Source organism: Vicugna pacos, chromosome 12 (assembly GCF_048564905.1).
Source record: "Vicugna pacos chromosome 12, VicPac4, whole genome shotgun sequence".
Taxonomy (NCBI): domain Eukaryota; kingdom Metazoa; phylum Chordata; class Mammalia; order Artiodactyla; family Camelidae; genus Vicugna; species Vicugna pacos.
The window spans coordinates 11,799,616-11,822,566 of NC_132998.1; the positions used below are offsets into that span (position 1 = coordinate 11,799,616).

A 22,951-nucleotide genomic window follows, 5' to 3' on the forward strand; every position below is an offset into this window, starting at 1 on the left:
ACTTTATTAAGGGTCTCAACAACATTGAAATAGTGAAACACTGACTGCCACCTGGAATGACATATTAAACCCACACTATTAGTGAATTTCTTTCTAGAAGGGATACAGAAATACAGTTGAGCCCTGGACAACTGAGGGCTAGGGGCACTGACCCTTGGAGTAAAAAAATCTGTGTATAGTTTATAGTTGGCCCATCATGTCCAGTGTTCCTCCGAATCTAGGGGTCCACATCCTTGGATTCAAGCCAGTCTTGGATCATGTAGTACTGTGGTATTTACCATTGAAAAAAATCCATATACGAGCAGACCCTCAACAGTTCAAATCCACATTGTTCAAGGGTCAGCTGTACTTAGGTTTAGTCCCCAGAAGACTTGATGAATTGCAGACACCAAACACTAATTTCTATTTACCCATTTAGTCAGATAGTTTTGCTATTGCTAAAGGTCACAGCGTTGCCACATTTAAAGTTGAAAAAAAATTGTTACTCTGTCTCTCTCTGCTCTAAGCTGAACATTTTTCTATCTGTAGTCCTGTTTCATCATTGAGATAGGCTTTTGTAGTCTTTTCATGCTGCCAATAAAAAGTAAGTATTTGAAAAGAGAAACCAAAATTGTTTAGCTTAAAAATGAAAGAGCATTTTGGCAGATCTGATATAAATGGTAATATTGGCACCATTTACTGAAAACAAAGTTCATGCACAATAAACTACTAGCCTTGTCATCAAACACATGACCAGAAAATCTAAGCCGGCACTTAATTTGTTCCAAAGGTGTCACTAGAACTTCATTTTCCCTTTCTCTGTTGCAAGCTTTCCCTGTCTGTCTTACAGGAGCTGAATACTGTAAGTAACACTGTACAAGTTATCTTGGGATTTTGTTCTCCATGTTATCCTTTCTCATTTAGCTCTCCCTTCTTAACTTGGGTTTAATTTCAGAAGAAAAACAGAATGCATAACAATTTGAAGATCCTGATTTGAAACATTTCCTTTAGCTCTGCCCTCTGGAGTGCTTTCTGTCCTTCACTGGATAGGACCAATGAATCTAATAAATGTGTCAGCTTCTCTTGGCACCTTAGCTTCTGAATGTTAAAAATGGCTAACACTTAGTACTGTGTGCTAGTCCTGGTCTGAGCACTCGTGATCTCACTAATTCCTATCACAAGAGGATCAGACTCTATATAGATAAGGCAACTGAAGGGCCAAAAATTACAGTAACAAATCACTAGTAAGTGGGCAGTTGGCATTGGAACTTGAAAAGCTTAACTCCAGAGTTAAGACACCAACCGTTGGTGTTTAGCAGCACCGGGAACATCAACACATCAAAGAATTTGCTTGATACTCTGATTAGTGCTAAATGTTTTAGATCAGAAGTTGCCAGCTGGTAGACTAATTTTGTTAGGCCTGTGCTTAATTTTTAAAAAGGTGAATGCTTTTTGGTAGGTGTGGAAAATGCACAGGGCCCTCTATGTATGATCCAACCCAGCAGTAATTAAGAATAGCCTGTTTATTCATTTGTATGCCTCTGTGCCCTTGAGTTTTAGCCAGTTTCTGTGCCCCTTAGCCCCATTTCTCAAGTGTCTTCAGAACAATAGGACAAAGTTCTCCAGCGAAGTTCTAGCTACTGAGTTGTCCAAGTGACACATCTGGATATCTTGAGACTAAAAAATGCAACCCTTGCTTACTACATAATGAATGAGGCAGCCCCCCACCTTAGCTTATTTGGGAAAAAAGGCTGCAGTGAATTGTCAGTGTGTCTGACAATTGCTCTTGGTTACTCAAACCTGAGATACTAGACCCTAAAGTGAGTAAGCAAGCTGAAATCTGAAAAGCTGTTTCTCTGCTCTAAGGCGAGTGTGACTCAGTAATTTCCTAGCCCTCTAGTTGAGAATAGTTTTATCTTGAGCTCCATCTGGTTTCATCTTCACACAAGCCTGTGAGATATATACAGGGTAATTTGTAGTGTGTTAAAAATATATTTATTTATAATGTGAGATAGTATCTCACTATACTTGGCATTTTCAAATGTACCATTTATTCCCACTTTACTAATATATAGCATAAGGCTCCAAAAGGATCATGACTTGCTCAGGGTCATAGGAAGTGGCAGAGTTGGAGCTTGAACCCATCTCTACTGCCTTTTCCACTATATTGTGATAGAAATATTCTCTTCCTATGGATTTAGTCTGCATTCTGCATTCTGAGCACTCATATGATCTCATTTAGAGGATCAGTCTCTATACAGGTGAGGCAACTGAATGGCCAAGAAGAGGCTGTTGGTGCCAAGGGGCAATAACATTCCTAAATCCCTGAGCCATAACAGTAGGGCTCAAACAAGACTCACTGGTTGTCCCATGGTGTATGCAGAAGAGAGAAAAAGAGTAAGGTAAAACTTCCCAAATGCCAGCACAAACCATCTGGATTCAGGTCTCCAGGTGTGGGGTCTGGCAACGTGTTTAAAAGCAGCCTAAATTGATTGTGACTCAGCCTGATAAACATTTGGAACCTGGAGATAATAATCTCTCTTAGCACATGCCATTTTGTGTATGTATGTGTAATGAAAGGCTTTTTTTCTCTGCTCTGGTGCCAAAGGATAATGGAGCCCAGATAATAGGGCTCAGGATTTAGATCACTTGAAATTTGATTTCTAACATACTTGGTATTAAAGTGCAAAAGCTCTCAGTGCGTTTGCTCATAATATCCTGATTAGAAGCTACCATCCTGAGGCAGAGTGTCACAAGAATAGTCAAATTGCAAATTTTCCTGAGGGCATTTGATACTATCCTTAACTGTTTTAGCTTCTAGCTATTATGTTATATACAAATAAGCTATTTATGTACCTGTAAGCCATTTCTTTCCTGAAATAAAAATATAGCAGTACTGAAAAAAGACCTACACTGATATGCTGATTATAGGTACCTAAGTGCCAATTTCAATATTTGAATTCTTGATTATCAGTCTAACTTTTTCCCATCTTTTTGTCCTTAGTATCATCTGGGATTGACAGTGCAGCCTGAACTCTACCTTCTGAACACCGTGGATGCTGACTCACTTGTGTCTAGATGACTGACAGCCTGAGAGACTGTATAAGACCCACTTATAATTCTTTTGTGCCAAGTGTCCTGTTAACATATCTCTGTTAGTTCAGAGGTGAGTTTTGTTCAAATGTTTAGAACAAAAGGCAAAGATTTCCTCGTGGGAATTGTGTTAAACACTGCCAGCTCTAAGTGTAGGTCAGAGACCCACCCCACTGCACAATAGTCCTGCAACAGCCAAAGTTAAATGATTAGCTGTGATGGCCACACACCCCATGGGCTTGTGTCAACACTTTGGAATTTTAAAAATATATATGTGTATATGTTTATGTAAACCTGAACATAGCAGTTTGGGCAGAGTTTTAAGGTTATATAAAGTTGATAGATCTTTTGTATTTTTTTAAAAAATATTGTTCAGAGAAGTCAGATATTTATTTCGTCTGGATCACAAGTGATGAAGGTAAAGGAGACCTGCTCTTTTTCAGAATGAACTGGTCAAACTGACTTACTTTTAAAGTGATACTTGACTATGGCCAGTTGAATTTCACTTTGGTTTTAATTGACCAAACCTTGATAACTACTGTTACTAGCACATCATTTCCAAAGGAAACCTTTCTTCTGTTTGGCAGTTAAATTTAACCCTGGTTGTTGGCGTGCTTTGTGATTGTTATTTTCTTTGTTGTTGCCTTTCTTGAATATTTTTCAGAGATATGATGGTACTTAATACCTAGTAGCAAGATCCAGAAATCATGCTTTAACCAATGATCAGTTTTCTGCGCTGCATCGTAACTCAGCCCATTCTAGCATTTAAATCATAGGTATAAAAAGAAGAATTCTAACACTTGACTTTGTGCGTCCCAGCAGAAGGTAATGGAAGTATTAGTTTTCTTTCCAATGTTTGTACAGTCCCACCATGTCTTTTCTTCCCACTTTTCCTATTCACACTCCAAACACCATTTCTAGGTCCAAAATCTATTTCCAGAAATTTCTAATATTGGCTCTCCTAGGGAATGCTAAGCATTTTAAGATATTTATACCAAGTGATTTGAGATTAGAACTAGACAGGGACTTGAAAAATTAGTTCACATGTCACAGACTGCCTGCCTTCATGTGGACTATAGATTTTTTTGACCCCTCTTTGTAACCAGAATTTTTTTTTCTATAACATTTTTATAATAAATTAATACAGTAAGTTAATATTTAAAACTTGAAAGTTTCTGCATAATTATCTGATCTAAACATCGGAAGACTTTCAACACTAAGCTGACAGTTCTTCATGGAAGTACAATTGACTTGAACTGAATGGCCACTTCTCATTTTTAATGGAATATAGTCTGGGGTGGCATCCACGCCTTCTCTCATTTCCTTCCAGCCCAAAGACATTGAGTTTGCAAACCTGCAACTCTTTGTATGTTTAAGCATCATTTTCCTCTTTCAGCATAAAAATTAAATATCTGACCTCTCTGCCTTATTTTAAAACTTGGTACCTTTCAGTAAGACACTTTTTAAAAAAATCCAGACATTGCCTATCTTTACTTATAATGATTTGGTCCTCTAAGTGGCAGGGAATTTTCTAAGATGGTACTTTAAAATTGCCTCATTTCTCCTTCGTGGCCCTTGAAACTTCTGATAAGAGCAGCAGGCTTGCAGCGCAGGTTAGAGTCCTTCTCATCTTAAAAATGAAACTGAATTAACATCAGTTATCAGCCTTTACTTGAAAAAGAGACTTATAAAGTGAATTTCAGTGTTTTGGTTTCTTTGTACAGAGACAGCAACTCTAGATGCCTCAGTTTGTTGGATTTTCCTCCCTCCCTGGGCAATTTCGTTTCTTAGTAGTTTCATTACCAGAGATTGGGGGAAAGAAGGACAAAAAAAAATCCTGTTTTGGAACTCATAAAAAAGATAAGGTGGTTGGTTAAACAGAGATTAAGTACTTGGGGGATTTCTGTAGCTTTTCTCCATTATTTAACTGTATATTACTAGGAGCAGACTAGAGTTTACAGAAGTTTATAAATACAACCCTCGGGTCATGCAACTGTAATCAGAAAATTTGATAATAAAGCAAACTGAATCATGCTAAAACCAGTAGAGGAAATTGATGTCTAAGGAGTGAGTCTTGGGTAAACTTTTTTGCTAAGTTAAGAATATTTAATCATTCTCTAATTTGTGATTTAAAAATCTGGATTTCTATGTTATGTGCTTATATAGATTTTAATATATTCAATCTTAAGATTAACCTAGATGTATTTACTCACTCAGTTCATGGGGTTTAACACTACGGAGTCAGTTTGTAAAAGGATGCTCTGACAGCGTATACTCAGAGTGTCAGAAAAACACAATTAAATAATTGTTACTGAGCAGGTACTACTATAGAACTGTGTATTGGCCTAATATAAAAGGTAGTCAGAGCATATCCAGGCACATGAAGTGGTTTAATTAGTTAATGAGGAATCAGAGGTTATGGTAGCCAATGAAAATGGCTGTCTCAGTTTTAAACATTTTGATAGTTAGCCACCAAAACTTTGCCCCAGAAGTACTGTGCAAATTCAGGGACTCTGTATCATCTATTTATAAGGTCTTCCTGCAATGACCTTCCCTCTTTACCCAAGCTAATGTGGATAAATGGGCATCCTGCATGCTTAACTTTTCTCTATGTAGGATTTTACATTTTAATTTAAACATGATTTGTGAGTTCTCATGCATAACTACTTCCAATAAATATTTTACATTGCTTTTCTCAAGCAATAAATGTATTACTTTAGTTCTTTCAGAGTAACAATACAAAATTCTAAAACTCTGTTTGGTTTTGTGAGAAAAGTCTGTTTCTGATTAAACACTTCAGTTGATGTGTTTTTAATGCTGAGTATATATTGAGAGTGGGATCCTTCTGGTAGCCTGAATAGAAACATCTTTTCATTGTGTAATCAACAAGGATGGCATCTCTATGCTCGCTGTCCTCAGTTTTCCTGACTTTCACGGAACATATTAGAGCCAGCTGCTAGGATATTTACTCTAGTGGAATAAGGTGGTTGGATTCTTTTCCTTGCCAACTTTCTGAAGAGGAGTGTTGACTGAAATATGTGTACTTGTTGGTGGCACTAGAAGGGCCTCATGATAGGTACAAATGGCAACTTTTAAAATAATTACCCTGTGCCCGTAGAGAAAAGTGTATATAATACACAGAACAGTGGGCTAATGTCTAGAATGTGGACGTTTTCAGATATTCCTACATCTTTCTCTTCCCCAAATACTAGACTTCACCTTCCTGTCAGAGTATTCCTCTGCTACAGGAAACATCAGGGAAGAGGAAATCAGCACCACAGACCATCTGATAGTGTGTTCTTCATTTTAGTTCAGTAAAAAAAAAAAAAAAAAATATATATATATATATATATATATATACACACACACACACATACACACATATATATGAATACATAGTAAATATGTATGTATGTTTTTATATATATATGTATGTATGTATGTCTATGTCTATGTCTATGTATATATATGAATACACACGTTTTTTGGTTTTCTTTCCCAGGCCTGGGGTCTTAGAGAGTAAATCTGAGTCATAACAGTTCTGACTTCCACAAAATCTAGTTAAGTTTTTTGGAACCCTAGGGCAATTACAGAGGAGTTTACACAGGCGAATGTAGCATTCAGTGTTTTGTTTCTTGTGTTTTTCTACAGTGTTATACCAGATTAGCCGTAGCTTATCTGGACTAAATCCTTTCACCCCCACAATACTGCCATCTGGAGGAAAAGGGATTTTTTAACAACTTACCTTTGTGCCCCTAGAAATGCTTTCAAGAAGTATAAAAATGAATACATAGATATTTAAATGTTAGACATTTATGTTTGTGGTAAAATAGTCAAAGTTTCTGTATAAGAGTGTAGCACACAGTGGTGAACCAAAATTAAATAACAACATGACCATTCTCCTCTGATACAATTGTTGCCCATTCTAAAAACGAGTCTATGAAAGCCTTAATTACCTAGTCCTATTTGGGAAAAATTAAGCGATGAATTTAGTTTAATATGGATATAGAAAATTTAATAAACATTTAATATGGAGATAGGATGTTTTCTGTAGCCACTATATAACTCCAATTTTCAGATTGATTTGGCATAATATAGATTATTTTCTACCACTAACTAGAAAATAAACATTTTATTTTATTTTATTTTATTTTATTGAAGTACAGCCAGTTACAATGTGTCAATTTCTGGTGTACAGCACAGAAAATAAACATTTTAAAAGTCAGAAAATCATGTCCTAGGTTCTGAAAGACATCAATAAGGATATTTTTTGAGTTGACAATTTATGATTGTTGATTTGGAAATCAGTTTTTTAAACAATTGATACTCTACAAGGCTATGAGAATTCTGTCTGAAACGTCTGCAGTATAATTTGCTATGTATTGAAAATTCATTCTTCATAATAGTTTTTAGAAGGCTTCTTGTCTTTCTATTTATAGGTAGTTTCATTTTTTGGACACATTGAAGAATCGAGGTCTGATGTAATCCTTATACATAGAATAGAGAACACCTAGAAGCAAAAAGATGTGTATCAATAGAGTACCCATGGGAAACAAACACTAAATTTCTTCACTTGCATTTTTCTGAAACTAACCCACAATTTAAAAACAGACGGCAAACACCTTCCATCTTATTAATTTTTGGCTTGAATCACAGAAGTGACTCCAGGGGGGAAAAAAATCTAAGGGCCCTTTAAGATCAGTATAAATCTGAATATATGATGATGTTACTATGCCAAGCTAAAGTTTGAATTTTAAAATATTGTTGAAAAAAGAAAGTGGGAAGATTTGGGTAGATGTTGAGATTAAAAACCAATAGGCATCTCAACGTAGCAAACATCTATTCAGTGTCTACTTGTGCTCAGTATCCTGAAGAAAACAAAGGTGATGGATCCCACCCCTGCTTCTAGGGATTTGCGGTCCAGTGGGTAAATTAGCTATGAGTTTAGGCAGATGAGACAGATGTACGTCTTCCCCAAGGATGAGGTCCTAGGGTTATGCAGAAAGGGGGAAGTGGCCAAGGAAAACAGCCTGCGGAACAGAGGAGCTGCTTCAGTGAACTCCAGGTTGTCAGCAAACATTCACACCCAAAGCAAGATAAGGAGTCACCGATTTAAACTACAACTCATCCCACTCCTCATTCTTATCAATTATTAAGGCATCAGAAATCTAGTAGATTGTCTATACTAAACGTGTACTTCATTTTCCTTCTGCTTTCTTTCAGACACTGCTTATTAATACCTACAGCATAAAGGGTCAGTAAGATTGTTGTTTTCATCTCAGTTTGATGGCAAAATGAGGCAGTGTCTGCATAATTTGCTAATGAAATAGTACTGTAACAAAGATAGATAAAATTCAAGCCCTCCAAAATTGAAACTTGAATCATTGGCGGTATCTACTGAAATAACATTCTCAGATTCAGAGAGAATTATGGGACCCATTTCCCTGTGCTTATGAAGCACAGATCATTATGACCTCTGACCTGCCTCTTAAATGTGGGTGTTCCTTGGAGTTCTGATCCCAACTCTTTTCTCACCTCATTCATACCTGTTGCTTCACTGGTAAGCAAGTGAGATCTCTTTTCTGAGTGTGAGAACCACATATATTATATGTGACATTTCCACATCCCATAGGTAGGTGGTCTCCAAACTTTTAAATTGTGTTTAAGTAAATATGTTGATCATGACCCCAACATGTGCATTTATTTTTAAACCATATAAATGTACAATGGTCAGTCTATGTATTAGTAAAGCTTTTTTGTTTTTAATATAAAAATATTTTCTTCCCACATCCCCATGGGTCTCCTTATACATCACTTGGGTATGAGTATTCTAATTGGGAGACATTTAGCATAAGCATCTTAGTCAGTATAATATAAAATTAAGAGTTTAGGCTCTGGAGTAGATTGCCCATGTGACTGTAAACAGGTGACTTTTCCTCTCTAAGCCTTGGTTTCCTTATCTGTAGAATGGGGTAATAACAATACCTATGTCACAGAGTATTGTTGTTTAATAAAGACTCTGTCTGATCATGAAGGCTTTAGATCATACCTGAATTCATGCTAATGAGGTGACTCACAGTGGGCTCCTAGATAGCTTCAGGATGTGGCTAGTCATCCCAGAAGACCAACCATGTGGTTAGAGGGTTCTTAGACCTCCAGGGAGGGGAGCAGGACTGGAGATTGAGTTCAGTCATTTGGCCAATGAACAGTCAGTCATGTTGTTATGTATAATGAAGCCCCAGTAAACCTTGAAGCTCAGTGGAGCTTATGGTTGGTAAACACATGGATGTGCTGGGATGGTGACATGCCCTGAATGCACAGGGAGAAGCTTTTGAGTTTGGGACCCTCTCAGACCTTACCCTATATGTCTTGTTATTTGGCTGATTTGTATATTTTATAATGAAGCTATAATTGTGAGTATAGTGCTTTCCGGAGTTCTGTAAGTTCTGCTAGTGAAATATCAAACCTGAAGGAGTCTTGGGAAACCCTAAATTTGCAGCCAGTTGGTCAGAAGTGCAGGTGGCCTGGGGACCTCCAACAGCTGGTGTCTGAAAAAAGGGAAGTCTTTTTGGGAACCATATCCTGAAACCTGGGGCATCTGATGTGAGCTCCCTGTGGTTAACATCAGTATGGAGTTGTCCCGCACTATACCAGGTGGTGTCAAAATAGGTATTTACTAAGATTAAATGAGATGATGATATATAAAGCAGTTAGTGACTTGCACATTGTAAGTACTCATTAAGTGTTAGCTATTTTTGTTTTGTGCAATATGCACTCTTCCTCCCATCAAACCTATTCTGTCTTCTTCATTTGTTATATTAGTGAAAGGCAAACCTTTTGTCTGGTTGCCCAAACCAGAAACCTAGGAATCACCCTTGATTCTTCCTTCCTTCCTTTTCCCATTCCCTTAGTTGCTGAGTCCTTAATATTTCTAGAATCTGTCTCTTCCCCTCTGTTGCCATTGCCACTGCCTTAAGTCAGATCCAATTCATCATCTAACTAGCTTCTGCCTTTTTTTCTCCCCTCCTTTGCAAATCATCTCTAATCATTTTCTTTTTTCTCTTAACACTTTTCATGGTGATATAAATATGCAAATAGTAATGGTACGTACAATAGGAAATAGTATACACAAATAGGAAAATAGTACATAAAATTTAAGTGATCACATTAACAGACAGTTGTAGAGTGAACACCTGTAATTATGGGTCAAGATACAGAATATTACAGGCATCCTAGAAGCCTCCCTGGTTTTCCTTTCTATCCATATATATTACCTGTTTCTGATCTTTCTGAAAATCAGGCATCTTTCTAAATTGCCATTCTGCCTTCATTACTCCCCTGTTTAAACCCTTCATTGGCTCACTTCATTTTGTTACTCCTCAGGACATAATCATATAAGCCCATTGGGGATTTATTTTATATCAGTTTAGCTAAGCTGTAACTATGTTTTCCAGAATTCCCTTCCCTACATAGTTCTGGGTTAGCTTGGCCACGAGGGACATTTTGCCTGAGATCTGAAGGGGAACGTTGAAGCAGCAGCTGCCATATTTTGTTGCGCTTGGAAGGCTTGGTCCAGGGTGCCAGGTGCTGTTACAGCTTGTGCATGTTGCTGATCTGCTGGCTCACCTTGCTGTTGTTGGCAGCAGTCAGGCCCACAGATCCTTCAGCTCCTTCTGGAGCTCCTCCATTAGCTTCTCTGGCTGCTAGGCCAGGTGTGGAGTAGCTCCGTGATGGACGGTGCCAGCTTTTCCTAGAGGTCATGCCATGATCAAGGTTGGAGTCAGCCAGCCTCTGAGTCAGGTTTCCACCTGTCTTTGTGGGTTCCAGCTCATCCCTGCGGATACCAGTTAATTTGTTCGTCCCAACGGCTGCCTTGTTAACTTCAGGTGCCAGGATTAGAAACATAACCAACAGTCTAACACCGACTGTTTAACCAGCTCTCAAAATTGCTTGTCATATCTCTATAATAAATTCCTTTTCATATGTCACTACTAGTAGTTTTGTGTCTCTAATTAAATCCTGACTGATCCAGAATTTGCTATCAGAAGCTTCCAGAGGAACATAACCATGAGGATACGTTCTTTGAATTGGTTCCAGGTTATCTGGAATTGGTTCTCTAATCTGACTAGATTTAAAGGTATTAATGGCCTTTTTTTCCCTAGTGACAAAGCATATGCTAGCAGTCCATGGCATGCAGTAGCAAAACATTTACAAATTACCACCTCTTAGATACCCTTAATCAGGTGCCTATAGAAAGCAAAGCTTTGGGTGGGCAAGTATTTACTGCTATCGAATATTTAGTGGAAATAAGGACTATAAGGTTGGTTACTTCCAAGTGTGCTGGAGAACCTGGGAAAACAGTAAGAGGGGCCCATGGCTTTTAATTCCGAGCTCAAGGGCTTGTGAGGGACCTGAAAGCTTTATGGCTCTCCAAAAAGAAACTCTTATCTCCTGTAGCCATGAGACTGATATTTCTGAAAAATATACACAGGGACTAATCCTGTGAATGACTGATCACAGCACAAATTCCCAGCCTCACAACACCTCTTATGTTAATGTTAAGGCATTGCTTTGGAAGGAGTGGGACTCTGAAAATTGGGATGGGGACATATGGGCAGATTTCAGTAAAACCAGGTCCTTGAGCCCCTATATTTCATTGGGACTCCTTTGCCCGTAGAAACAGTCCTTCTATCCCTGGCCGAGAATGACTGAAACTTGGACCAAAGGTCATCTCCACTAAGTGCAGTTGAACTACTAGGACCTCTTGGTGTGCTTCCACATAGCGCAGGGATTCTTCTTTACTGGCGCAGTTTTTCTCTCAAAGGAAGTCTTGCAATGTCTGGAGACATTTTTGGTTGTCACAGTGGGGCTGACTGGATACTGTTGGCATCTAGTGAGTCGAGGCCAGGGATGCTGTTAAGCATCCTGTAATGCATAGGACAGTCCTCCACAGCAAAGAATAATCCAGTCCGAAGTGTCAATAGTGCTGAGATTGAGAAACTTTGCCATCAAGGAAGGTAGCCAAAGGCTTAGGGAGACTGGAATGTTCGAGTGGATTTATCCTGGTTGCTCAGCCCCTCAATATATCTACTTTCTTCTGCAATGCTGTGAGAAATACATTTGTGAAGGGAGCCCTGGCATCCTTGCAGAGTTCTCTGGTGACCATTTTCTAAGCCAGAAATGACAGAAGGAACTTCTGGGCTCCCTGAATTCAGTGAGGCCGATGAGATTGTGCGATGGCAGGGATCAAGCAGAAGCATTTAGTTGGCAAGAGATGGAATGCATGATCCATGTAATGGGCAGCAAAGCCTAAGCAGCAATCAGAATAATCTAAGCCACAGAGATCTTTGGCATTGGCTAATTGATTATGGTGTACCTAGAGGTGAAAGTGGTGGGCAGCGTATAAGCAGAAAAAGTCTAGGTTTGGCAAACAGAAGTTTGACTTGAATCATCATAATACAGAGCCATAGCCCCTCAACCAATTCCCAGATTTGAGTCAATTCACAGACCCAAAGTCCCTAGAATAAACGAGAGGGCAGATCTCCTTAAGGGAAGATCCTGTTACACAGCCCAAAATGCAAGTACTATAAATCTTCCTTGTAACCTTCCCCAAAGGGACTTCTGACTATTTATCACAGTGCCTGTGTAAGAGGAAGGGGAAATAATCACATTTGTGGGACACTGTTAAATATTGGTTCTGAACTGATACTGATGTTTTGGAGAATGTGTGTTCTACCAGTCAAAGTAGGAGTTAATGGCGGCCAGGTGGTCAGTGGAGTTTTGTTGTGGTTCTGTTTAGCAGGTGGCTGGTAGGTCCCGGAACCCACCCTATGTTATTTCGCCAGTTTTGGAATGGACATGCTTAGCAACTGTCAGAATTCTCTCACATTGGTTCCCTGAGCTGTGGAGTAAAGGCTTTTCTTGTAGGGAAAGCCAAACGTAAACTATTCTAAATGCTTCTATCTACCAAAGCAATACTGCATTCCCAGAGGGATTGTCAAGATTAGGGCCACTATCAAGGACTTTAAAGGTGCCAGGGTGCTGATTCCTATCACATCTTCATTCAGTTTGCCTCTCTGGCCAAAGGACAGATGGATCTTGGAGAATGATAATGGATTTCTATTAATGTCATCAGGTGCTCGGTCTAACTGCAGCTGCTGTACAATTGTGATTTCATTGCTACAGCAAATCAATATAATTTTTGCTATTTGGTTTGCAGCTGTTAATCTCGTTGATTGATTTTTTCTGTATAGTTTTTAGTAAAGACCATGAGAAACAATTTGCTTTCATCTGGCAGGGCCAGCAGTATATATTCAGTGTCCAGTCTCAGCACTGTGGAAACGCCATGATCTAGTCTGCAGGGACCTTGATCATCTCTCCATTCCACAGGACATCACATTAGTCCACTATAGTGATCTGATCTGACTATCAAGGGGAAATTGAGTTACTACTAATGGTAGGGTAAGGAGGAGTGTGTCTGGAGTGCATACCTTCTGGAGCATTTCTTAGTACTGTTATGTCCTGTGATAAAAGAAGGTGAAAAATTATACCGAATTCAGGCAGGATGGTTAATGACCCAGATCATTTAAGAATGAAGGTTTGGGTCAACACACCAGTCAAATAACCATGAATAGCCAAGGAGTTTGCCTGAAGGCAAGGGAAGGATGAAATGGCCAGTGGAAAAACAGTTCTAATGCCAGCCAGCCATGACCACCTGACCAGCTGCAGAAACAAAGACTGTGACAGTTATGCATATTTCTTCCTTATTTTGATATGAACACACTTGTGTACACATTCACCCATTTGTTTCCTACTTGCAACTTCCATTTACCTACCAAGTATTAATAGTAGTTAAATTTATATCTCAGGATTTAAGTTACAGGATATCAAAGGGAAATGCGACTCAGCTCAAAGACGAATCAATGTTACCCAAAGATGGACAAAGGGATTTTGTATCCTCTTTTGGGAGAGAATTAACATGTTTTTGGTTATACGAAGGATGGCTGATTTTGCCATTTGAAGGTAAGTGTATCGAAAGAGGTGTATATGGATGCCAGGTTGACAAGGGATGGACAGTGATGGATTGATATTGTGTCAGCTTAGCTAAACTGTAACTAGGTTTTCCAGAATTCTTTTCCTCTTATTCCTTGAGTAATTGCACAAGAGACATTGTGCATGAGAGTTAGAAGGCAGAAGTGAAGGAGCAGCCAAATTCTTTTTACTCATGGAAGGCACTGTTGCAGCTTATTTTTGCTTATCTGCTGGCCCATATTGTTGGCATGGGGCAGCAATCAGGAGTGCAGCTACTGTGGCTCCTGCTGAATTTCCTCTTTTAGCCTCTCTGACTCCTTGGCCAGGTCCATGTTTAGCCCCAGGATGAAGGGCATCAGCTTTTTCTGTGTCACTCCCGTTATCAAGTTTGGAGGTTCTAGACCATCCTGTGTGTTCCAGCTCATCCTTCCAGGTTCTAGAGTTTTCTTGCTTCTCTCACTTTGCATGTATTTTTTTTCTAACTGCTTGCCCTGCCCACTTCCGGTCCCAGATCCTGGTACATAAGCAAAAGCCTCACAATTACATAAGCCCAAATACCTATAATAAGTCTCTTATATATAATTGCTGCTAGTTCTGCAGACTCATCAAACACTGATTGATTCACGTACTCTACCAAGCTATGCAGAGTTCCACTAACATACCATGCATCTGTGCCTTTGTTTTTCCCTCTGACTTCCTCCTCTGCTTAGTTAATTCCTTCACATTCTTGGCTCATCATATGGTTTGCATCCTTCGAGAAGCTTCCCCTGGACTCTCAGCCCTGGTTAAAAGCCCCTCGTTTCTGCTTGTGCTTCCAAGCTTGTGCTTGTGTTGTCTCTGTTGTAGTACCTATGACTTTACATTGTCTTCCTCTGCCCTTGGTCTCTCTCTCTAAGGAGACTAAACTATTTGAGTGGAGGGACTGAGCCTTACTTTTATATCTCTGGGCCATGACAGTGCCTCACACATAGCATGTGCTCAACAAATGTTTGCTGAATGACGGAAATGAGGGCTGTTGGTTCATAGTAAAATTTCTTCTTGTCTTTTGTTCAAGACTCGTATATCACAGCTCATAGTAGTAAGATAACTACCATAAAACTTACCATCTGCAAGCCCCACACCCATCATCCCATAATCCTAGACCTACTCTGAGGCTGATTCTACTCCGCACTACGTGCTGGGGAGCTGAGAACATTGTGACTTGCTCTCATTTTAGCTGTTGATACAATTTGAATTAACCAGATAATTTTATACCAGTTCTTTGGATTTGACTATGTAAGTATTGCTTAATGTATAGACTAATAAAAAAATGCCTATTGCTCAAATTTGGAATAAAAGAAGAACAAGGATATTGAGATTGGCGAGCTCTAAGAATGTTTTCTTCCCAATTAAACTATTTTAATAATTATATTTGCTGTTCAGATAGGCTGGGAACTATGACTACTGCTCTTAGCTGAGCAGCAAAGGCTAGCTTCTATAACCACTGCTTTTAGCTGAGGTATAGAGGGTACAAACTATCACTGCTCCTTTTACTATAGGGGATAACAGAATCTATAACTTAGTTCCCTACTGGGTTTTTCTTTTTTTTTTTTAATTGAAGTGTAATTGACATACAGCATTATTGTGTACTCCAGAATGATTCTATATTTGTATGTATTGTGAAAGGATCACCATAAGTCTAGTTAACATACATTACCATACAAAGTTACAGAATATATTTTTCTTGTGATGAGAACTTTTAAGATCTACTCTCCTAGCAACTTTAAAATATGCAGTGCAGCATTATTAACTATAGTCATCATGCTGTACATTACATCCCCATGACTTGTTTTGTAACTGGAAGTTTGTACCTTTAGTCTACTGGGTTTGTTTTTTTTTTCAGTGCTTAAAACACCAAGAAATTAAGCCTATAACTGGGCAGCAACCTCAACCAAGTGAAGATCACTGTCTTTCTTACCATTCCTCCTCCATTATATCATCTTGACCCAATACTCATCTTCTACTATGAATGAATGAATGAATAAAAATACTCTCAAAGACAGCTGAACACAAGATACAAATTAGGTAGGTTACCTAGAGTCACAGCTCCTACAACAAATCCTTGGGCAGCAACTCTCATGTGAATAAGATGAATGGACATTTTCTGATATCTTCTGTATTTTAACTTGTAAAGACCATAGGACACCACAGTCATAAAGCCAGCTATCCCTGTGAATTAAAAAAGTAGGGATTATATAAATTACAGGCTAAAATTCCCAAGAGTAGAGAGTTGAATAAAAGACTGTCCAAAGGATCAGTACCTGGAAGATAAGTGGGCAAGACACCAAGGAATACTTCACTCGTGGATTCAGTACTTGCGGTTTTGACTCTTCCCAGGAAAACCTGAACCATATAGTGTAGTAACTTGTCTAGTAAGTTCTAACCTTCCTGAGGCATGACTTCAGATTTATAGGCTGCAAGGCTTTAATCTGAGGTAAGTCACTTACGTAGTGAGTGAACCAACCAAAATCACAGCGTCCATAGCTCTTGGGTGTTTGGCTTTACTCCTTCCTCTCTACTTGTTTTCCAGTAAGGAGTAAATCTAGTAAAGTGTAAAAAAAAAAAACAACTTTAATCTTCTGTGAAAAATGGGAGATGTTAAATTTTAATGAGAGGTGAAAAGGTATGAATATTTGCACAAGAAGTACTTGTGACCCTGGGAAGAACTGTGATTCTGGAAAACTCTAGAAGCCCATACAAATACTTCTGCATTCCCTACAAATGTCAATGGGTGAATAGTCTGCTGTGACCACCCAGGTCCTGTGTAAACGGCTCTAAAACAGAAACTGATCAACTGAATAGAAGGGATTCTAGAAAGCAATTTGAAACCCTGTGAGAACTTCATCCATGCCAAATCAAAATAACCAAACAACAGATAAGAGAATAATTATTTAATAAATATTGTCAGTACAACTGAATGGTAGAGAGAACTAACTTGGATTTGTATCTCACACCAGACCTTACATAAAAATTCTGGATGAGTTAGAATTAAATGTAAAAACAAAACAAAAATGTCAATAACAAAATCTAGAAGAAAATAGGACAGCATATTTCTAACATCTAAAAGGGGGTAAGGCAGACTTAAAAGAAGATGACAAGGACAAAAATGCTATATTTTGACATAAGAATAAAGAAAATGTTTGCATAATAAAAGTATGGGTCTGTGTTTTGGATCCCTCTTCTGCTCTGTTGATTTATGCGCGTATCCCTTCATCAGTACCACACGGTCGTGATTACTGTGTGTAATTGTAGGCTCATATAATGAGCCTTAATATAAGGTAGGGCAATTCCTCCCATTTAATACTTTTTCTTTCAGAAAAAGATTTTTTTTAGCCATTTAAGGACTTTTGCCTTTCCATGTAAATTTTAGAATAAGGTTGTCTATGTCTACAAAAACCTTGCTGGGATTTTTGATAAGAATTACACCAAACGTATAGATGAGTTTGGAGGAGACTTGACATCTTTACCACACAGAGTCTTCCAATCCATGAACACAACAACCTTTACGTTTATTTAGGTCTTCTTTGATTTCTTTTACTAGCATTTTGTACTTTTCAGCACATGGATTCTGTGTATGTTTTGTTAAACTTATACCTAGGCATTTCATTTTCTTTAGAGTGATTGTAAATGGTCTTATGTCTTTAATTTTGGTTTTCATATGTTAGTATATAGAAATGCAATTAATGCTTATGGAGGATAGCAGGTGTTGATGAACTATGTTGGCACATCTATATCTCTGTGGTGAGTGAGATATACTTATTCCCTCAGAATCCATTTAATAAGTGGGAATAAGAATCAGAGTAAATAATCACATTTGTATATGTATTCTGTAGGCTGATTAACAATAAATGAAACTGAAATAAAAATGACAAATGTTAAAACAGCAAAAAACAAATAACAGTAAAACAATGACGCTAGGTACATTGAGAAACAGTTTCAATGCTAAAAGCTCTATAAGTTCAGTCAAATTTTCCTAGAAAGGATGCTGGAAATATGTAATAAATGATATTAAACTGAACATGCTTCCTGCCCTGGAAATTCTACTTTCGAGAATATACTCCAAGGAAATAAGCAAAAGAAAATTCAAGAAGTTGACACGAAGATGTTTACGGCTAACCTATGCGTGAGGAAAAACTAAACCCAAATGGACCAAACAGAGGAAAAACTACCATAGCTATTCAAAAATTGTAAGTATAGGAACTACTACTATACAGAAATGTACGTATGAAAGGTTAAATGAAAGAAGCAAAAACAAATAATCTATCGACACAGAGTTTAAATACATATAATGTATGCACTGGTCTTAACAGTGATCATTAAGAGTTTAAACAATATAAATAAATTCTAATAATGGGAGCTGTTTAAGGTAACAAATGAAAATGTCTTGTAAATTATCTGCACAGGACACTCCATCCTGCAGCAGAAAATACATAGTATTGTTAAAATAACAATAGCTAAACAAACTGTTCAATAATATATATAAATTTTATTATCATTTATTTTTCTAGCAAAACCTTGGCTCTCTTCCCTTATCAAATCAAGGCTCTGTTCTTACTGAAATTTGTTTTGTTTCTTTTAGAGATTAAAGTCAGAACATTTACTGTTTCCAAAGTACAGTGTCTCTGTACTTTGTATGTAATTGAATTTAGCTGGAAACACTTTTATCTTTCAACTTTAATCACCCTAAATGTCTCTGGAAAAACAATTTCATTTACAACAGGCACAGTGATTATTCTCTGTTCATTAAAATGATCTGTTCAAGTGGCACTGAGTTCTTGAATTGTTTTTCTAGTTAAAAATGCTAAAGATGAATATATCACTATAAAATTATTTGCTTCCATTTCTTGTGCTATTACAAGCTTTAATTAAATTAAGTGAAACTGATAAACACATATTACCATAAAGTAAAATTTTTATTCTTTTTGATATGTGAATAATGACATTTATGAATTTGCTAGATTTGCAGTGACAATGGAAATATGACTTACCCCTATTTAGAAGGTTTTATGGAGTTTATCACAAACTTGTGTTAAGTTCGATTTAAATAAGTTATTTTAATAGTTTCCAGACAAAATAACACAAGGAAAAAGGCATGGCTGAAGTATACAATAACAATGCTTAGGGCAGCTTAAGCATCCAAAAGAGAAGGAAGAGAAAGCTTAGATCTTAAAACACAATATTGGTGCTTAGATTTTTTTTTAATGTCCACATACGTATAGTATTTGTTGAAAATATAAACTTACTAAATACATGTTGGGAAAGGATAAAGAGGCTAAGACTCCAGATCTAATTATAATGTCACTTCTTCATCTGGAGTTTACTTAACCATCAACCTTAGCATCTGGAACATATTAGGAAGCCAGTAAAAATCCACTGAGCACGAACACCACAAAGTTCATGCTCTCAAGTGTACAGGTAGGCCCAGGCTTTCACTAAGAGCTTCTTTATTCTGAATTAACTCATAATTCTTTTAATCTTGGATATCTAGCTTCTAGTGTCACAGCACATTAGAAACAAGTTTTTGATGGTATTCAACACTAATGGAAGAAACAGAAAAGTCTATAAACATCGGAAACAAGAACTTAAAGGTTGGAGTTGCTTAGAAGACAGAGAGACGTATAAGGCTTCCTCAACTCCAGATGGAATTACATCCCGATAAGCCCACTGTAAATCGAAAATATTTAAGTCAGAAATTCATTTAATACATCGAAACTACTGGATATTACAGCGTAGCCTAGCCTATTTAAACGTGCTCAGAATACTTTAATTAGCCTGTAGTTGGGCAAGATCACCCAACACAAAGCCTATTCTATAACACAGTGTTGAATATCTCATGCAATTTATTGAATTTTGTACTGAAAATGAAAAACAGAATGGTTGTCTGGGTACAGAGTAATTGTAAGTGCATTATTTACCTTTGTGATGGTGAGGCTGACTGGGAGCTGCGGCTGCCCAGCATCAAAAGAGAGTACCATGCCACATATCACCAGTCCAGGAAGAGATCAAAATTCAAAGTGCAGTTTCCACTGAGTGTGTATCGCTTTCTCATCATTGTAAAGTCAAAGTCATAAACTGAGGAATAGTCCCTAGTAGACTCAGTATAATAAACTGCTGCTGTTGCTGCTGCTGATACTGTCATCACAGAAAAGTTACCATCCGTTCAATCAATCCCATTTAGATTGGCTGGGAATTAGTAATTTTAGATAGACCTCTAATGAAAATGGATTAAATAAAGTAAAATTTGATGCTTCATAATAATAGCTTGCATTTATTGGGGATTTGCCATACACTAGAAACTGTTGAAAGTTTGACTCATACTCATGCATAAAAGGGATTAACTTCAATTATCTGGAAATATTGTTATATGAAATAATTTCAATACTCAGAGATACTGGGTAGGGCATTATTGTGTTATTACAAACAGCTTTCCAGTATCCAGTCAAGGCTTGTACTTACCTACAGGGACAAAGGGGGAGTCTCTGGATTTCCTGATCAGTCGAGATAACTGGCCTTCGTCCTCATCTGCTGACCACTGGTTATCTGAAGACATTTTTCCTCTCTGGTAACAGCAGGGGATAAATGTGGTTGATGTGATTAATTTGAAAGAATCTGCGTCCTTCTCTCAATAAGCTCTTGATTATGTGTTCTTTTGCCTTCATTTGCCTGACATTCCTGCCTGCTCAATTGAAATAAACAGCCATCTTTTTCTTCACCCTTTGCAGTGTAGAATCCTTTCATTTGTTTAGAGGTGAAAGAAAACTTTATAAAAAGAGGTAATGATAACCAGATTCCATAAATACAAAATAAAAACACAGATCATAGTTGTGTTACTCAGTCCCCTTTCACTGCTCAGCATTTGAAATCACTGGGTACCTCAGATCTTCCACAAGCAGAACACAGCTTCTTTTACAAAATATCATTTTAAAAGAACGATGGCAGTGCCAACATAGGCAAAAATACATCCAGATTTACAGGTGATGGGAGAATGATCACTCCAGTTCTGTAGAATATGTAGGGCATTATACAGTCATTGAGATGTTTACCAAACACCTACCACGTACCAGGTGCTATGCTAGATGATGGAAATAATCCTTGTCTACACAGGTTGAATGAGGAAACTAGCAGGAGCAACTAGAATCACAATCGACGTGGTTTGGCAACACCTGAGTCTGTTATCTGTGTCTCCCAGTATTTTCAACCCTCAAAATCCAAGTATGATGGCTTCATTCTATCAGTCAGCTCTTATCAGAAAATGTAACCTGGTAAGTGACAGAAGCACAATACCTTTGGCTTACCCCACCACCTGCTGTCTGTCTCCTGGTGTTCCTTGAGCAGGTAGCTGTAGATCAGAACAGGCTTTGGAAGGCCGGGACATATTCACTTGCAATTTCCAACTAATTGATAATAGGAAAGCCCAGAACTCTTCCCTCAAGGGGGAGTGGCCGGCCGGGATTGGCCCCTGCTGGAAATTCACTAGTAGCAGCACATGGACCACAAACGCTAGGCTTTCAAAAATAACATTCAAGAAAACATTAGGCTTTTAAAGAAGGTGCATTTCCCTCTGCTTTCACAGGGGCGCTTCTAAGTCCCCTCTGTGGCTTTGAGTCCGGCTACCTGACTCTGGGGCCTGATACTAAAAAGAATGGGCGCGGCGTTACAACACTTAGTTTTGTGGGTGGGAGTGGGCAGGGGGATAGCCTTCTGAGGGCCAGAGCCTCGTTGTTTTTTAGGCTATGCGCTTGCGCAAAGGGCACTACCGTGGCCGGGATCCCGGGCTCAGGCGCCACTCAGTGGCTCTTTTTTTTTTTTTTCTTCTATGAAATGAATAGTGACGTTGACTTCACCCACTGAGAGGAATAGTGTGGAAATGAGTGTGGTAAAGGTTTGGGCTCTGTGGCAGCTGAGGGTAAATTACAAGATTTCTGAGCAGCATTGAAAGTCTAACTCAGGTTTTGTCCTTTCTCCTGAGAGCAGCAACAGAGGAAGCAAAGGGCTGGGTTCATTTGTTCATTTAATAGAGTTTAATTGAGTGCTGCAGGTAGAAAGATGAGTTAAGACAAGTGCCCTGTCCTCAAGAAGCTTGGAGTTGAGTTGGGGAGACAAATGAGTAGAGCAGCAATGAGAGCATGGTGGGATGGTGGGAGGAAGAGGCGTGGACCAATGGGAGCATAGATAAAGGATCTAAAAATCAAACTGGAGGAGCAAGAAGGTGCTTTTTGGAGAAAGTGGCTTATGGAATGTTTTAGAGAACTGGTAAATTTTAGATGAAGAGAGAGTAGGGGTAGTCCAGGCAGAGGGCATAGCTTGTCGAAAGGCACAGAGGCAAACAGCCCAAGCGGCTCAATGTATCAACCCAGACTGTGGGAGTGGCTTGTAGAGGATGGAGCTATGTGGCCAGTGGGGCCAGATCATGAGAACTTTGCATTTTAAGCTAAGGATTTTGATCTTCAACCTGAAAGCCTCGAGAAACCATCAAAAGATTTCAGGCAGGAAGCGATTTTTTAATTTAGGTTCTGGAAGCAGCAGAAAAGACAGATTGGAGAGGGTGAGGCTGAGATCACTTAATTCAAGTAAGGACTGATGCGTGCAGAAGTGGTGGGGGAAGAGAGGAAAGGTCGGTGTCTGACCGGTGTGGGAGGTGAGAGAGAGAGAGGAAGCTAGGATGATGTCTTGGTTCCCCGCTTGAGTGACAGTGACAGAAATTGGTTTTGCCATTTGCTAAAGTTAAAAAATACAGGATAAGAAGCAGATTAGGAGTAAAGGGGACCCATGGTCAGATATTGGCAGATTTTTATGGCAGTAGGAAAAG

At 38.4% G+C, this 22,951-nt stretch overlaps 2 protein-coding genes across 9 annotated transcripts in view; one reads left to right on the forward strand and one right to left on the reverse strand.

Moving 5' to 3' along the window:
- SLC11A2 (solute carrier family 11 member 2) overlaps positions 1-5,833 on the forward strand; it is a 44,403-nt gene extending 38,570 nt beyond the window's left edge. For 7 of the 8 annotated variants that reach the window (XM_031682993.2, XM_072972796.1, XM_031682994.2 and 4 more), the window contains one exon: positions 2,984-3,367. In XM_031682993.2, coding sequence (XP_031538853.2) covers positions 2,984-3,061 — 78 coding nt within the window. In that variant the 3' untranslated portion in view covers positions 3,062-3,367. Of the gene's footprint in view, positions 1-2,983; positions 3,368-3,736 lie in introns of those variants that run through there. The other variant, XR_012078344.1, reaches the window with a different exon arrangement.
- Positions 5,834-7,442: 1,609 nt separating this feature from the next.
- On the reverse strand, positions 7,443-20,815 carry HIGD1C (HIG1 hypoxia inducible domain family member 1C). Its single transcript, XM_006202973.3, has 3 exons — positions 20,599-20,815; positions 16,177-16,311; positions 7,443-7,582 (listed from the first exon to the last, which is right to left on the reverse strand). The coding sequence occupies exons 1-3, from the start codon at positions 20,690-20,692 to the stop codon at positions 7,518-7,520; spliced, it is 294 nt and encodes a 97-aa protein (XP_006203035.1). The 5' UTR covers positions 20,693-20,815; the 3' UTR covers positions 7,443-7,517.
- Positions 20,816-22,951: the final 2,136 nt, after the last annotated feature.